Source organism: Fukomys damarensis, unplaced genomic scaffold (genome assembly GCF_012274545.1).
Source record: "Fukomys damarensis isolate Sample0158 unplaced genomic scaffold, DMR_v1.0_HiC HiC_scaffold_27, whole genome shotgun sequence".
Classification (NCBI taxonomy): Eukaryota; Metazoa; Chordata; class Mammalia; order Rodentia; family Bathyergidae; genus Fukomys; species Fukomys damarensis.
Window position 1 is genome coordinate 23,795,538 of NW_022900939.1, and position 15,440 is coordinate 23,810,977.

Below are 15,440 nucleotides of genomic sequence, written 5' to 3' on the forward strand. Positions count from 1 at the left end.
TTTTTTTTTTTTTTTTTTCCGTATTTTGAGACAAGGTCAGTTTTGAGACAGTTCAGGCTGGCCTTGAACTCACTATATATCCAAGGCTGACCTCAATCTCTGGGCAATCCTGCCTCAACCTCCTGAGTGCTGGGATTACGGTACTGCACCACACCCTGCTGATTCCAAGGCTTTTGCACTGTTTCATCTTCAGATTTATTCATTTATTGGCTTTGTGGTTTTTGTTTGTTTGGTTGGCTTTTTTGTTTGTTTTGGTTTTTTGAGACAGGGTCTCACTATAGTTGAGACTGACCTGGAACTCACTATGTAGCCCAGGCTTGTCTCAAATTCACAGCGGTCCTCCTGCCTCAGCCTCCCGAGTGCTAGGATTACAGGCGTGTGCCACCACGCCTGCTTTACATTTATTGTTTTTTTTAAGACAGAGTCTTGTTATGTACTTGAGGCTGGCTCTGAACTCACTACATAGCCCAAGCTGGCCTTGAGTTTGTGGTAGTCAGTCCTCCTGCCTCAGCCTCCCTAGTGGATGGGGATCATGGGGATTACAGTTATGCGCCATCACCTGGTGAGACATGGTTTTTTATAAGTTGCTCAGGATAGGTTTAAACTTCTTACCTTCTGCCTCGCCTTCCCAGAGTTCTGGGATTACAAGGCTTGCTTCACCACACCCAGCAATGATTTTTGAGTTGAATGGAGAGGGAAACCTTTGAGCCGGTTTAAAAGGCTGAACACCTTTGGATGTGGGGCGGAAGGATGAGCCAGGGTGGGGAGCAGCGTGAGCCACAGCAGGACCTGTGGACGACGTGTAAAGGGACGGGAGAGCGATCTCCAAGACGGGTGGCTAAAGCAAGACTGTGGCAGCCAGCCGGATTTGGGGCTTCACTGAGCTCGTTTGTTCCTTGTCTGCCCTCAGTCTGTGAACGAGATGCTGGCGTCGATGGAGTCACCGCTGGAGCTGGTGGAAGGCTTTGTGGGCTCCATCGAGGTGTCTGTGCCCTGGGCTGCACTGCTCACTGAACACTGCACTATGCGTGTGTCGGGCCTCCAGCTCACCCTGCAGCCCCGCCAATGTCCAGGTGAGGGTGGGCACAGCTGGGCAAGCACCCAGGAAGAGCTGCTTGAGTCTGCTTACTCTGGTACCCACTTCCTCCTCAGGGCCAGGGGCTGCTGACTCACAGACCTGGGCTTCATGTATGACCACAAGCCTGCAGCTGGCTCAGGAGTGTCTGCGTGATGGTCTGTCTGAGCCCTCAGAGCCACCACAGCCCCTAGAGGGGCTAGAGATGTTTGCACAGACCATTGAGACCGGTGCGTAGTCCCTCCTGGCTCCCTTGTTCCCAGCCCTTTCATGGCCCAAGAACAGAGGCTGCAGATAGCAGCAGAGCTTCCCTGCTGCCCACATGGGAAACAGTCTGCTTCTAGCTGCTCTACCTGATCTTAGCCCCGCACCACCCCGCAGTGCTGCGGACGATCAAGGTGACCTTGCTGGACACTGTCGTGAGGGTAGAGCACTCGCCTGGAGACCAGGAGTGTGGTATGGCCCTGGAGGTCCATGTGCAGAGGTAGGGACAGGCTGGTTAGGGCGGGCTGGTGGGAGCTGCTGCATGGCCCTGCCAACCCCACGTCTGCCTAGCCCGGGGCTCCCAGGAAGTGGCAGGGCGGGCTGGGAAGGTGGGCTATGTTGGGAGCCTGGACTGGTGGGCAGGGCCAGGTATTGCAGGCCCAGAGTGACTGGGGCCCCAAGAACCAGGTTGCACACGGAGGGTCAGAGGAGCAAGCGTCAGCCTGAGCCCCAAGCTGAACGTGGCAGTCCAGGATGGCCTGGGTAGGATGAGCAGTTTTGCAGGTTGGGCTTCCGAACCCCATGCCCCTAGAATAGAGCACTGTGTGGAGAGAGGGCTCCAGGCCTAGGGTGGCCAGGACAAGGGCTGACCCTGCGCTCCCCAGACTTGAATACTGTGATGAGGTGGTGCGGGACCCAAGCCAGGCACCCCAAGTGGATGTGCACCAGCCACCTGCCTTCTTGCACAAGCTGCTGCAGCTAGCAGGGGTGCGCCTGTACTTCGAGGAGCTCTCCCAACAGGTGGGCAGACTACTGATCTACTGACTCTCACACCCTCGATCCTCCCTCCTGCCTCCATCCCTCCGACCTTTATTTTTTCTTTTCTTTTTTTTCTTTTTGGTATTTGGGATCAAACTCGGGACCTTGCACTTTCAAGGCAGGCAGTGGAACCACTGAGCTAAATCCCCGGCCTCCTCTGACCATCTTCTCAACTCCCCCCAGGCAGAACCACCAGAACCCCCCTTCCAGATTGGCAGCTGCTCAGGGTACATGGAGCTGACGGTGAAGCTGAAGCAAAATGAGGCTTTCCCAGGCCCCAAGGTGGGTCCCAGGTCTCTGGGGAGGAGAAAGAGCCTGTGCCTCAGCTCAGTCCCATCCTCAGTGATGCCAGTCACCCCCAGGCCAGGGGAGTGGAATGGATTGTCAAGTGGGAGAAATTACTACCGTCTTGGCAATTGGAGAAGCTAAGGCTCCGAGAAGTCAAGATGTGGCCTGGCTCACACAGCTAGTTGGTGACAGAGTTTAGTGTAACCTTGGGCATCCTTTCTTCCCCCAGAAGAGGGTAGGTGGGTGGCAGCTCCCAGAGGGGCTGGGTGGTAGGCACAGGTTCCATGTCTGTCCCCTTGGCACCCAGTTGGAGATGTCAGGACAGCTGGGCTCCCTGCACCTGCTTCTGACCCCAAGGCAACTGCAGCAGCTTCTGGAACTTCTTAGCGCCGTCAGCCTTGCAGGTGAGGCTTCTGGGTGATCTGGGGTGGGTGGCAGGGAAAGGCCAGCCAGGCTGGACTAAAAACACCCTCTCCTATAGAACCAGAAGGCCTGGCTGACAAATTGAACAAGAGCCGCCCGCTAGGTGCTGAAGACCTGTGGCTGATTGAGCAGGATCTGAACCAACAGCTGCAGGCCGGCACTGTAGCTGAGCCCCCCAGCCCGGACCCCCTTACTAACCCCCTTCTCAACGTGGACAGCCCTGGTGGGTGTGGGGGCCATTGCAGGTTGGGGGGCAGGAGTCTGGGGGTCCAGTCCGTCTGTCCCTGACTCCCTTGCTTTGCCCTCAAGACCTCTTCTTCTCCATGGCTGGCCTCACAAGCAGTGTAACCTCAGCTGTCTCAGAGTTGTCCCTCTCTGAGGTAGACCTAGGCTCCTCTGTGCACAGCAACATGGCCTCCCGTCAGCTCTCTGCCTCTACCCACGCAGCAGGTGAGTTGGGGACCTTGAGTGGTGCTCTGGAGGGAGAAGGGCTAGAAGAGGCCTCAATCCAATGGGCTGTCAGGTACACACTAGAGGCCCCCAGTGATGCTTGGAGACCACATACCTGGGGACCTGACTCAGGAGGTAGCGGAGCGTTGGACAGAGCCTATGTTGCCGAGTGCCCTTGGCCAAGTGCTTAAACCTTCTAAGAGTCAGTCTCTTCTATAAAAAGTAAGACCAGGCTGTATGTTTTGGTTGGTCAGTGCTTGAGCTTATTGTGGGTCAGGCCCTGGACTGGGCTCTTTAATCACATCAACGAACCCTTTCAGCACCCTGTGAGAGGGTTATGTTGAGCCTGGGCAGAGGGCCTGGCTGAGCCCCTGTTAAGCCCCATAATGGGCAGACTTGGCTCCACAGTGTAGCTTGGCTAGCGTTTCTCCAGCCCCCAGCTCTGTGGCTGCCTGTTACTCCACATGGGGTCCCCATGAGCTCCCAGGAGCCTTCTGGTGAAGCCTCTGTTCCCCCAGGAAAGGCGGCCCCTACTCCCTTTCCGGACAACATGCGCCCCGACTTGCTGCTGAAGATGACCTTGGGGGGCGTGACCTTGACCCTGCTCCAGACCTGCGCCCCATCTTCTGGACCACCTGACCTCGCAACCCACTTTTTTGCTGAGTTTGATGTGACCAAGGATGGGCCTTTTGCCTCCAGAGACTTTCACCACCTTCGGCCACGCTTCAAGAAGTCCTGTCCCTATAGCCATGTCCGGTACAAGACACAAGCCCAAGGCAGGGGCCTGCAGCGAGAGCTCTGGTGTCCCCAGACCCATCCTCTGATGGTGTCTACTTCCCCACAGGCTGACAGGCGCAGCTGTGCAGTTGTCATGGGAGCTGCGGACCGGCAGTCGGGGTCGGCGAGTGACCAGCACAGATGTGCACTTTGGGCAGCTGGAGGTGCTGGAGTGCCTGTGGTCCCAGGGCAGTTCGGAGCCTGAGTACACAGAGGTGAGTGCAGAGGCGAGGCCTGGGGACTTGGGTGGGGATAGAGGGCAACCTGACCCTGTTCACTTCCCATGTCCTATCCCAGATTCTGAGTTTTCCCAGTAACGTGGGCTCCCAGGCCTCAGCTCAGCCCTGTGCTCACCTGCACCACATACAGACTCTGCGCCGTGTGCCCAAGGTAACAAGCTCCACTCCAGGCTGAGAGGCGGTTGGCTGTTTCCCATGGCTTGTTGACACCCCCGCCACCGCCTCTGTCAGTGTCTTCCCCAGCCCTGGCCTCCTCACCCTGCGCCCCAGCCAGCCTACACCCCACTGTTCCAAGGGCCCTCGGGCCTCTTCCTCTAGGCCAGGTGCCCGCCATTCTTAGCTTCCGTGTTCTCAATGGGGCAACCTGCTGGGCCTCTGTGGGTGGGAGGGGCAAGTGATAGGTAGCTTCTGTTAACCACATCAGCCTGTCCTATATCAGGCAGGGCTTCACATGTCCACCCCAGTCCCCTCTTGGGTCCCCTGTCCAAGCTGTCCGCCCTCCACCCACAGTGCTGTTCTGAACACCTTCACCCCCCAACAGAGCCGGTCCCGGCGTTCTGTTGCCTGTCGTTGCCACTCAGACCTGGCCCTGGACCTGGCTGACTTCCAGGCAGATGTGGAGCTGGGAGCCCTGGACCGACTCGCTGCCCTGCTGCACCTTGCCACTGTACCCCCCCAGCCGCCAGCCGGCCTGCTGGTGAGACTTCCTGCCGGGGCCTGGCTCAGGTGGACAGTGGAGCATGGTCCTCTGGCTCTTGACCATAGTGGCAGGAGCCTGGGTGGCCCCTCTGACCCTAACCCCTCTGCAGACAGAGCCCCCGCTGGCCACTGAGCAGCAGACAGTGTTTCGGCTCTCAACACCCCGGGCCACGCTGAGGCTGCATTTCCCCATCGCTGACCTGCGGCCCGAGCGAGACCCCTGGGCAGGCCGAGCTGTGCGTGCTGAGCTGCTGCGGCTGGAGCTGAGTGAGCCCCAGTTCCGGTCAGAGCTCTGCAGTGGGCCTGGTCCCCCAGCCCCTACCCGCCTAGAACTCACTTGCTCTGACTTTCATGGTAAGAGCACTGGCAAATGACACCAGGGCAGGGCCCAGGCCTCTGGGGAAGATGGGCTTGGGCTGAAAGTTGGAGCAGGTCCTGGCATAGACCTTTACCAGCTCTGTGGCACCAGCATCGACTAAACTGCCCTCCTGGTCAGTGGGTGGAGTGGGTCCCTCTGTATGCCATGAGTGTCTATCTGGTGACCCCCACCCCTCCACATCCCTTCCAGCAACCTATGAAGATGGAGAGAAGCCACCCGTTCCTTGTCTGCGTGTCTCCAAAGCACTGGATCCCAAGAGCACTGGGCGCAAGTACTTCCTGCCCCAGTAAGTGGGGGATGTTGAAGGGGCGGCTAAAGAGGAGGATTCTGTGGCTGGTGGGGGTGTTGGGGTCCAGGTTCCAGGGATCCTGCAGGCCAGTGACAGGTCTGTGCCCCGGCAGGGTAGTGGTGACGCTGAACCCCCAGTCTAGCAGTGCACAGTGGGAGGCCGCCCCAGAGAAGGCAGAGGATCTGGAGCTGTCCACAGAGAGCCCATGTGAGCTGCAGAAGCCTGAGCCCTCGCCTTTCTCCTCCAAGAGGACCATGTATGAGACAGAAGAGGTGAAGCCTGACCCCACCCCTCCCTGGACTGCTCCCCACCTCTGCCGTGGGAGCCTCCTATGAGATGGGACTGGGTGATAGGACCACCTGGGATGGGCATGATGAGACCCAATACAGGGGTGAGGATTTGTGTTTCTTTCCTTATTTGGGGACAGTTAAGGAGTCTGAAGCCCCCACCTCTGCTCGGTGCAGGGGGTGGCAGGAGGGAAGCCCACTGGTAAGGACAGCCCCTGGTGGGAAGGATCAGGACCCCAGCCCCGCACAGCTGTTCACAGTAGTGTACACCTGAACCTCAGGATCTTTTTCTGAAGTGGATGAGGGCTGAGTGAGAGCCACTGAAGGACCTGGCCTGCGGGGGGGGCAACTGCCTGGGGTTGAGTGCAGGCCCTGCCACACTAGCTGTATCATCACCTTGGGGAGTGCCCCCCACGGAAGTGGGAGTCTCAGAGGCCTTTGGGAAGATTAAGGAGTTCGTGTCCTTAGAGCATGGTTGGCATGCTACCCGCGTGGGGTGGGCCCAAACTCCCAGCAGGTGATGAATGAATGATAGGTCAGGACTCAGACACAGGTCTCTCGCCAGAGCCAGCTACAGGCCAAGATGCCCGAGACGACTTCCTGCTGAGCTTTTCCCCTTCTGTGTCTAGATGGTAATCCCTGGAGACCCTGAGGAGATGAGGATGTTCCAGAACCGTACCCTGGCACTGTCCCGCTGCAGCCTGGAAGTGACCCTGCCCAGTGCCCATGTCTTCCTGCCCAGCAAAGAGATCTATGAGAGCATCTACAATAGGTGTGGACCCAGGCCAGGTGGGGCTGGGCCAGGGGGCCAAGCTGTCCCTCACCTGCCTTCCATCCTCCCTCTCAGGATCAATAACGACCTGCTCATGTGGGAGCCTGCAGACCTGCTCCCCACTCCCGGCCCCGCCACCGACCCATCTGGCTTCTCCAGCTCGGGCCTCTGGCACGACAGCTTCAAGATGTGCAAGTCAGCCTTCAAGCTGGGTATGAGGATTTTCTGTGGGGCTAGAGGGAGGGAGGGCGCAGGGCAGGGCTAACCAAGCCTCCCAAGCCCCTGAACCACTGGCTACCTTGATCTCGCCCCAGACTCAGACTCGGATGACGAGGACGTCCGCTTCTTCTCCGTGGGGCCATCAGGTGCCCCCCAGGCTTCCACCTCTGAGCCCCCGAGCCGCCAGTCCCAGAGTACCTTCTCTACACTGGTGACGGTGCTGAGGGGTAGAATCACAGCCCTCTGTGAGGCCAAGGTGAGGGCATCCCTGGGCAGGTGAACCCCAAGCCCTCTGAATAGGAGCGAGGATAAACGTGGCACCTCCAGGGGGCACATGGGAAGTGGGAGCCCCAAGTGGTTGGCAGCATGCTCCTGTCGTCTTGACCTACACGTGCCAGCCCACCTATCCCGCTGCACCCAGCAGCTGCTTCCTAGAATCCTGTCTTATGAAGCTGGGTGGCATGAGAATTGACCCCATTTGAGCCCGTGAGGCAGGCTGGGCAGAGATGCTTCTCCTTTGGCAAAAGAGGCTGGTGCTGCCAGGGCCTGTAGAGTCATGGGTGCGGGGTGCTGGGCCCTGTTCTGACAGCAGGGCTCCAGGAGACGCCTCGCGAAGGGCATGGGCGCTGCAGGGAGCAGCAGGGGAAGCCAGGCATGTGCTCTATGTGCAGGATGAGAGTGGGAAGCGGCTGGAGGGTACGCATGGTGAGATGGTGCTGGATGTGGAACATGGTACCCTCTTCAGTGTGTCCCAGTACCTTGGCCAGCTGGGCCTTGGCTACTTCTGCCTGGAAGCTGAGAAGGCGACACTCTACCACCGAGGTGTGTGGGCTGGGGCTGGCTGCTGCTGTGTCCCTAGGGCTTGAGTGGAGCAGGCAGCCAGTGCCCTGGCAAGGGGCTCACAAGATCCCTCCCCAGCAACCGTGGATGACTACGTACTGCCCAGTCACCTGCCTCTGCCCAGCTTTGCCCCCCCGGCCCACCTGGCCCCAACCATCTACCCATCAGAGGAAGGGCTGATTGAGCGGGGAGCCTCAGGCCACAAGGGCCAGGGTCATGGTGCCCCGATGCTGACTGCTGCTGTGCGAATCCACCTGGACCCCCACAAGAATGTTAAGGTATGGCTTCCTCAGCTTGGCACCTCTCCATGTGGCTGGGTGGCTGCCTTCCCAGTGGATGCCCACGCACTCTGACTGTATCCCTCTGCCCAGGAGTTCCTGGTGACACTACGGCTACACAAGGCCACACTGCGCCACTCCATGTCCCTGCCTGGCCAGAGCTGGCACTCCCAGGTGAGCAGCGGTGGCTTGGACCGTGGACTTTTGGTTTGGGTGCGCAGGCCACAGGGGCCAAAAGGGCCTGTGTGAGAAAGAAGCTGGGCTGGGGGAGGAAGGGCAGGAGGCTGCCTGTGCTCACCGTCCCTCCACCCCGGCCTCTTAAGCTCTTGGAGTTTTTGGACGTGCTGGATGACCCCGTGCTGGGCTACCTGCCCCCGACAGTCATCACCGTCCTGCACACACACCTGTTCTCCTGTGCCGTGGACTATAGGTACCAGGCTCTGGGCTGGTGGGGGTGGCGCAAGGGCAGGGCCTCGAGTATAAGGAGCTCACTCCAGCCCACACGTGACCGCCCCCCCCGCCGCAGACCCCTGTACCTCCCAGTGCGCGTTCTCATCACTGCGGAGACCTTCACGCTCTCCAGCAACATCGTCATGGACACATCAACCTTCCTGCTCAGGTATGTGGGCTGCAGCTGCCTGCCTGCTCTCTGCTATCCCGCCCTCAGAAATGGACATTGTTTCCATTTGCTTTGTGGAGACCCGGGCCACCTCAAAGCAGCCTTCAAAACACCTGGTAATCTCACTTCTTGAGGTTGCCCTGAGGATGTCAGGAAAAGAGTAGAATGCTGGGGATTTAGCTCAGTGGTGCTGCTACTTCTAGTACAGTTAACACAGTGCAAACTAGGGCAGGCATAGAGCTTGGTGGTGGAGCGAGTGCATTTCAGCCTGTGTGAGGCCTTGGGTTCGATCCTCAGTACCACAAAAAAATTAAACATTCCAAACTTAGCAATAGTCTAAATGCCCCCAAATCACCCTGAGTAATAGTCATTCCTGTACTGCTAGGTGGGACATGGAATAGAAGAATAAGGTGAAGGAGAGAATAAAAAGAATTAAGATGTGTCATGTACATGTGAATGTAATCATTATGTACTGCAAACATGTGCTCATACAAATAAGTAGTTAGCTGCCTCAGATAAAAAGAGCAACTTTGAGCCAGGTGTGCCACGTGGCACACGCCTGTAATCCCAGCACTCAGGAGGCTGAGGCAGGAGGATCGCTGTGAGTTCGAGACCAGCCTGAGCTACATAGTGAGTACCAGGTCAGTCTCAATTACATAGGGAGACCCTGTCTCAAAAAAACAAAAAAAGAACATTGAAAAAAAATTTGGGGTGGGTACTGAGGATCAAAATTCAAGACCTTGTACTAGCAAGGCAGGCGGCGGAACGACTGAGCTAAATCCTTGGCCCTGGAAAATATTTTTAAATGCATAGTATGACTGAGAAAAATAGGATGCAAGACTGTTTTTTGGGTTTGTTTTTTTTGTTTTGTTTTGTTTTGGTTTGGTTTTCTTTTTGGTTTTTTTTGAGACAGGGTCTCACTGTGTAGTTGAAACTGACCTGGAACTCACTATGTAGCCCAGGCTGGTCTCAAACTCAGTGATCCTCCTGCCTCAGCCTTCCAAGTTCTGGGATTTAAAAGATAACAGTTATGAGGGAGTGTGTGTGTGTGTGTGTGTGTGTGTACACATGCACATACATGCTCGCATAGAAGAGACTAGAAAATGATTGGCATGGTGGCACACTCTTGTATGCCAGAATTTGAGAGGCTGAGGCTGAAAGATTGAAAGTTCAAGGCCAGCCTGGACTACACAGTGGTACCCTATCTCCAAAAGAAAAGAAACTAGAAAGAGGCATGTGTGGTTTTCTGAGAATTTGGGATTTGAGATTATGTGTGACTTTAATGTTTTATCATTATTGTTGTTCTAAAATATCTTAACCCAGGCAGAGTGCTCCATGCCTATAGTCTCAGCACCCTGAAAGGCTGAGGTGGGATTATAAGTTCAAGCCCAGCCTGGGCAGTTTAGTGACTTAGTAAGACCCTGTCTCAAAATAAAAATTTAAAAAGACAGAATGTAGCTTAGTGCCAGGGCCTGGAGTTCAGTCTCCATTACTATAAAGCAAAACTAGACAAGATTTTTCTTTATTTTTAAGATGGGTTTATTTCAAAAGGACAGCAAGTAAACGCTGCTCTAGGGAACCCTCCTCCCACCAGGAGTTTGTGAGACATAAGAAGTGGTAGAGCCTGAAGTGTTGAGGGAACCAAGAGCTGCACCGTGTAATTGAGCGAGTACCTGTTGCCTGGGTCTGCTGCTCTGCCCATAGAGCAGGCAAGACCACTGAGGCAGGAGGGCTCCCCTACTAGGACTTCTGTGGGCTTGGGTCTCCCTGCCTTTCCAGGTGCTCCCTTGCCCGACCTGGCTGCTGTGGAGCTGCCACCTGCAGTGGCTTCCGGGCCCTTCTCAGCCCTGTTCCCCACCAGGTTCATCCTCGATGACTCCGCTTTGTACCTGTCCAACAAGTGTGAGGTGGAGACTCTGGATCTGCGGCGAGGTGGGCAGGGCCTGGACTGGGCTCCCAGTGCTCCAGGGGGACACAGCTTTGCCACAGCCACCCAAAGAACGAGGCCTCATGTCCTCCCCCAGCTGCTGGCCCGGCTCTCAGCTTCCCCCATTTGCACGCACGTCCCCCAGCTCTCTCCCTGGGTGGTGGACACAGGCCAGGCAGGGCTGGGTGTAAGGCAGCAACAGGAGCCTTCTTCTGCCTTCTGCCTCAGATTATGTCTGTGTCCTGGACGTTGATCTCCTGGAGCTGGTGATCAAAACTTGGAAGGGGAGCACGGAGGGCAAACTGGTGCGTGTGGCCAGCACCATGCCAAGGAGCCAGGGTTGGAAGGGTATCTGGGGGCCTGTCTTTCCCCTGCTGGATGGCATGCGTGCCCTGTCTGCTTATTGGATGGGAATTTCCACCTTACCACCAGGGGGCAGCAGCAGACAGGTCAGAGTGGGGCCTCAGGAGTGTGATACCTGGGCCCAAAGTTTCCCCATTGTATAAATGAGACAACAGGCCCTGCCTTACTAGGCAAAGGAGACTCCGTGGGGGCCAGGGTGGGGGTGGCCCTCAAGCCCTTTTCACTCTGGGTCCAGTTCGCACATCTGTGTAGTGGGAACGCTGGGCAGGCACGCCTGGTCCAGCTCTCCTGGGTGGTGGCTGAGGGACAGTGGGCCTGCACTGATGCCACCCCTACCCCCACTGCAGAGCCAGCCGCTGTTTGAACTGCGCTGCTCCAACAACGTGGTGCACGTGCACAGCTGTGCCGACGCCTGTGCCCTGCTGGCCAACCTGCTCCAGTACATAACGAGCGCGGGTGACCTGCACCCCCCGCCCCGGCCCCCCAGCCCCACGGAGATCGCTGGCCAGAAGGTACATGTGAGGCCGGGCTGCACAGGCTACCAGAGCTCGGCCAGGCCCCTCCCCTGCACAGCCCTCAGGGCCTGGGGTTGGGGGAGCCCTTTGGCCACCATCACCAGGACACAAGCTTAACGCTCTCCTACCCCTGCCCAGCTCTCTGAGAGCCCTGCCTCCTTGCCTTCCTGTCCCCCGGCGGAGACGGCCCTCATTAACCAGCGGGACCTGACCGACGCACTCCTGGACACGGAGCGCAGCCTGCGGGAAATGACACAGTCTTCAGGTGGGGAGGGGGCACTTTGGGGGCAGCTGACACAGGCACCCAAACAGCATCTCCCCAAACTGGTCTCTCTCCCATAGGTGCCCCACTCCCTCAGGCCTCGCCCATCTCTGTCTACCTGTTCCCGGGTGAAGGGAGTGGAGCCCAGCCCCCTTCCCCGCCTTCTGGGGGCCCTGCTGATAGTTTAGGGTCCTGCTCTGAGGCCACAGATGATGACAAGGAAGAGGAAGGGGACGGAGATACGCTGGACAGTGATGAGTTCTGCATCCTGGACGCTCCTGGCCTGGGCATCCCGGTGCGTGGCGCAGGGGCTGGCTCAGTACCTGCCTTCCAGGTGCGGGCTGGGGTAGGGACTAGGGATGCTCCTGAGGTTGCTCAGCCCTTGTAGGGCTCCCGCTCCAAGAGAAGTAGGGAGGGGCAGCCTTAGCACTGGACTTCGGAGGAGTGGGTGGGTTTGCAGAGGAGGAAGAGGCTGCTGGCATCTTGGGTAGAAAGACTGAGACATCGCAAGGGATAGAGGACAGGAGGTCCCAGGGATACAGGACCAGCAGGGTCAGGGGGCTCTGACCACTGACACGGGTTCTAGGGATGATAGCCCAAGAGGGCCATCTTCTGTCAAAAACAGACCAGACAGAGAGGAAGGGATGAGGATGGGAGAGACAGGAGGGAGCTAGGACTGCAGAGCTGGGCTGAGGCCACCTCTGTGCCACACATCTTTACATCTTCACGTGGCCTCCTGCTGGCAGCCCCGAGACGGAGAGCCTGTGGTGACACAGCTGCATCCAGGCCCCATCGTCGTGCAGGATGGACACTTCTCCCGGCCGCTGGGCAGCACAGACCTACTGCGGGCGCCTGCCCACTTCCCAGTGCCCAGCAGTCGCGTGGTGCTACGTGAGGTCTCCCTGGTCTGGCACCTCTACGGAGGCCGAGACTTTGGCCCCCACCCAGGCCACAGGTGAGGCGGAGAGGCGGGTACGGGCAGCAGCTGATGGAGGCTGGGTCTGGGAAGCCTGTGACCTTGAGCCACACACACCCCTCTCTGGCCTCAGTTCTCCTTCCTTTCCCTACTTGCCTCCTCAGACTGATGCTAGAAAAGGTCCCAAGAGGCCCGCTGAGGTGGGGGAAGTACAGGGGATTCCTCTGATCAGCTTGTCCCCATTCCTCTTTCTAGAGCAAGAGTTGGCTTCATGGGTCCTCGGAGCTCTCCTTCCCGCTGCTCTGGCTCCAATCGGCCCCAGAACTCATGGCGAACACAGGGTGGTAGTGGACGGCAGCACCAAGTCCTCATGGAGATCCAGCTCAGCAAGGTGAGGGCCGGTGCAGTCATGGGGCCGGGCCACGTACTGCAGCGAGCACAGCAGAGGGGAGGGCCGGGCAGAGCCCCACACAATGGCCCTGATGTGGCCAGTGGTGGGAAGCAGTCAGGAGGCCACAAGGCAGTTTGGATCTTGGTAGAGTGAGGTGGGAGCTCCTGGGGTCTGGAGAGCTTGTGTCAGTGCAAGACAGAGAAGGAGCAGCTTCTGGAGGCACTGGACAGCAGGGAGATCCACAAGTTTGGTTCTACCTTGCGTGAGACAGGCCTGCAATGGGTTTTGGCTTGAGAAAGCTGCACAGTGGGGAAGTCCACTTTGTAAGGGTGCTTCAGGCCAGTGCTGGGCTCCTTGAGGAGCCGTTGGAGTACACAGGGAGGTTGGGAGCAGCAGGGGACACTGAGCAGGGGCCAGCACCTGCCCAGGAGGAGAGGGAAGGCTCCCTGCAGAAGGACACTAGGCAAAGGCCCGAGGATGAGAGCCATGTTGAGCAGGGATAGGAGCCGGGCCACAGGGAGAGTCAGGGCCTGAAGGGGACCCCTCGTCGCGTGGAGGATGGATTGGAGCAGGGAGAGGTACCATAGCCTAAGACAGTGGCATAGGCAGCAGCCTTGATGAGGGCAGGTTGGAGCTACTAATGACAGGGCTGGCTGAGGCCACTTAGATGAGGCCAAGACGGGGCATAGGGACCCATAGATGCAGGGAAGCAGGTCCAGTTCAGTGTGACCAAGTGGAGTTGGATGCGGGGGACAGCCACATGGAGAGGTCAAGGCAGCAGCCAGCTGTGGGGCTGAGGTGGGGATGGGATGAGAATAGTCAGACTCCCCTCCCTTCCTCCATCGCCGTGGCCCTGCAGCCACCTCGGCCCTCAGTTTGACCCGTCCACAGGTGAGCTTTCAGCATGAGGTATACCCAGAGGAGCCAGCTGCCGACCCCGCTCCAGGCCAGGAGGTAGAGGAGCGGCCACTGTCTCGCCAGGTGCTCATTGTGCAGGAGCTGGAGATCCGCGACAGGCTTGCCTCCTCCCAGATCAACAAGTTCCTGCACTTGCACACGAGTGAGCGGCTGCCGAGGCGCACCCACTCCAACATGGTGCGCCAGTGGGCCAGGGTTCTCCACATGCAGGGGGTGTGGTCCTCACCTGGCCGCGCTGGAGGGAACAGCACGGGCAGAGGTAGGTTGAGCAGGTGGGACTGGCACCCACACCTGGCCCTCTGCCCCCAGCTCACCATCAAAGCTCTGCACGTAGCCCCTACCACCAACCTGGGCGGCCCCGAGTGCTGTCTGCGCGTCTCACTGATGCCTTTGCGGCTCAATGTGGACCAGGCAAGTGGGTTGGGAGATGCGGGTCTGGTTGTGGCACACACGCCATCCCCAGGCCTCCTGACCCTGCTCCTGGGGTTCTTCCCTGCAGGATGCCCTCTTTTTCCTCAAGGACTTCTTCAGCAGCCTGGTTGCTGGCATTAACCCGGTGGTCCCAGGGGAAACCTCTGAGGGTGAGAAGCTGGGCCAGGGAGGGGAAATCAGGCACCCAGCCAGCCCTGGGCCTGTCCATGATCTGACACCTCTCTTTCCCTAGCTCGCCCTGAGACCCGGAGTCCCCAGGAAGGACACCCCAAAGTCCCAGAGATGAGTGACTTCAAGGAGGGCCCCGGTGGTGGACACAGCTCTGCTGAGCAGCAGCCCATCTACTTCAGGTAGGGCTGCAGGTTGAGGGCTGAGGCCAGGGTGAAGGTGACCGGGTCCGTGACCAGAGTCCCCTACCCCCCTCCAGGGAGTTCCGCTTCACGTCCGAGGTGCCCATCTGGCTGGATTACCACGGCAAACACGTCTCCATGGACCAGGTGGTAAGCTCTGGGGCGGGCCTCTCTGGGGGCTCCCTCGCCCCTGCCTCCAGGGCCCGCGTCCCTTCTCACAGCCAAACCTCTTGCTCCCCAGGGCACCTTTGCAGGCCTCCTCATCGGCCTGGCCCAGCTCAACTGCTCTGAGCTGAAGCTGAAGCGGCTTTGCTGCCGACACGGGTGAGTCCCACATGTCCCACCTCTCTGCACGGCCCTGACCTTCCTTCTGCTGTGCTCTTGGAACCTCAGTTTCCCCTCTGTAAAATGGGCACAGTCACTGCTCTGCTTCCAGCCAGGTGGGAGTGTGGGGAGTATTGGGTGCCCTGGCACTTGGCACACAGGCACTCGTCCTGGTCCCTGCCTTTCTAAATGTCCCCCCACCGTTGCTTTCTCCCAGGCTCCTGGGTGTGGACAAAGTGCTGGGCTATGCTCTCAACGAGTGGCTGCAGGACATCCGCAAGAACCAGCTGCCTGGCCTGCTGGGAGGCGTTGGGCCCATGCACTCTGTTGTCCAGCTCTGTGAGTGTTTTGGGTTTTTTTTTTTTTTTTTTTTTTTTTTTTTTGT

General features: G+C 58.3%; 1 protein-coding gene across 3 annotated transcripts in view; it reads left to right on the forward strand.

Annotated features, from left to right (window-relative positions):
- Positions 1–15,440, forward strand: part of Atg2a (autophagy related 2A) — a 19,933-nt gene that overhangs the window by 2,324 nt on the left and 2,169 nt on the right. Inside the window, exons 2-38 of one of the 3 annotated variants that reach the window (XM_010636028.3) lie at positions 911–1,073; positions 1,153–1,305; positions 1,457–1,559; positions 1,945–2,080; positions 2,282–2,380; positions 2,694–2,790; positions 2,868–3,032; positions 3,119–3,259; positions 3,778–4,015; positions 4,104–4,251; positions 4,334–4,426; positions 4,817–4,972; positions 5,085–5,328; positions 5,543–5,639; positions 5,755–5,914; positions 6,559–6,701; positions 6,777–6,913; positions 7,016–7,176; positions 7,592–7,742; positions 7,839–8,038; positions 8,132–8,212; positions 8,362–8,468; positions 8,565–8,657; positions 10,519–10,589; positions 10,813–10,889; positions 11,295–11,459; positions 11,601–11,727; positions 11,805–12,058; positions 12,471–12,679; positions 12,896–13,031; positions 13,923–14,126; positions 14,259–14,360; positions 14,449–14,530; positions 14,614–14,731; positions 14,809–14,878; positions 14,973–15,055; positions 15,273–15,394. In XM_010636028.3, the coding sequence (XP_010634330.1) occupies positions 911–1,073; positions 1,153–1,305; positions 1,457–1,559; positions 1,945–2,080; positions 2,282–2,380; positions 2,694–2,790; positions 2,868–3,032; positions 3,119–3,259; positions 3,778–4,015; positions 4,104–4,251; positions 4,334–4,426; positions 4,817–4,972; positions 5,085–5,328; positions 5,543–5,639; positions 5,755–5,914; positions 6,559–6,701; positions 6,777–6,913; positions 7,016–7,176; positions 7,592–7,742; positions 7,839–8,038; positions 8,132–8,212; positions 8,362–8,468; positions 8,565–8,657; positions 10,519–10,589; positions 10,813–10,889; positions 11,295–11,459; positions 11,601–11,727; positions 11,805–12,058; positions 12,471–12,679; positions 12,896–13,031; positions 13,923–14,126; positions 14,259–14,360; positions 14,449–14,530; positions 14,614–14,731; positions 14,809–14,878; positions 14,973–15,055; positions 15,273–15,394 (5,086 nt within the window). Of the gene's footprint in view, positions 1–910; positions 1,074–1,152; positions 1,306–1,456; positions 1,560–1,944; positions 2,081–2,281; positions 2,381–2,693; positions 2,791–2,867; positions 3,033–3,118; positions 3,260–3,777; positions 4,016–4,103; positions 4,252–4,333; positions 4,427–4,816; positions 4,973–5,084; positions 5,329–5,542; positions 5,640–5,754; positions 5,915–6,558; positions 6,702–6,776; positions 6,914–7,015; positions 7,177–7,591; positions 7,743–7,838; positions 8,039–8,131; positions 8,213–8,361; positions 8,469–8,564; positions 8,658–10,518; positions 10,590–10,812; positions 10,890–11,294; positions 11,460–11,600; positions 11,728–11,804; positions 12,059–12,470; positions 12,680–12,895; positions 13,032–13,922; positions 14,127–14,258; positions 14,361–14,448; positions 14,531–14,613; positions 14,732–14,808; positions 14,882–14,972; positions 15,056–15,272; positions 15,395–15,440 lie in introns of all 3 variants that reach the window. The other 2 variants (XM_010636027.3, XM_010636029.3) reach the window with 2 other exon arrangements.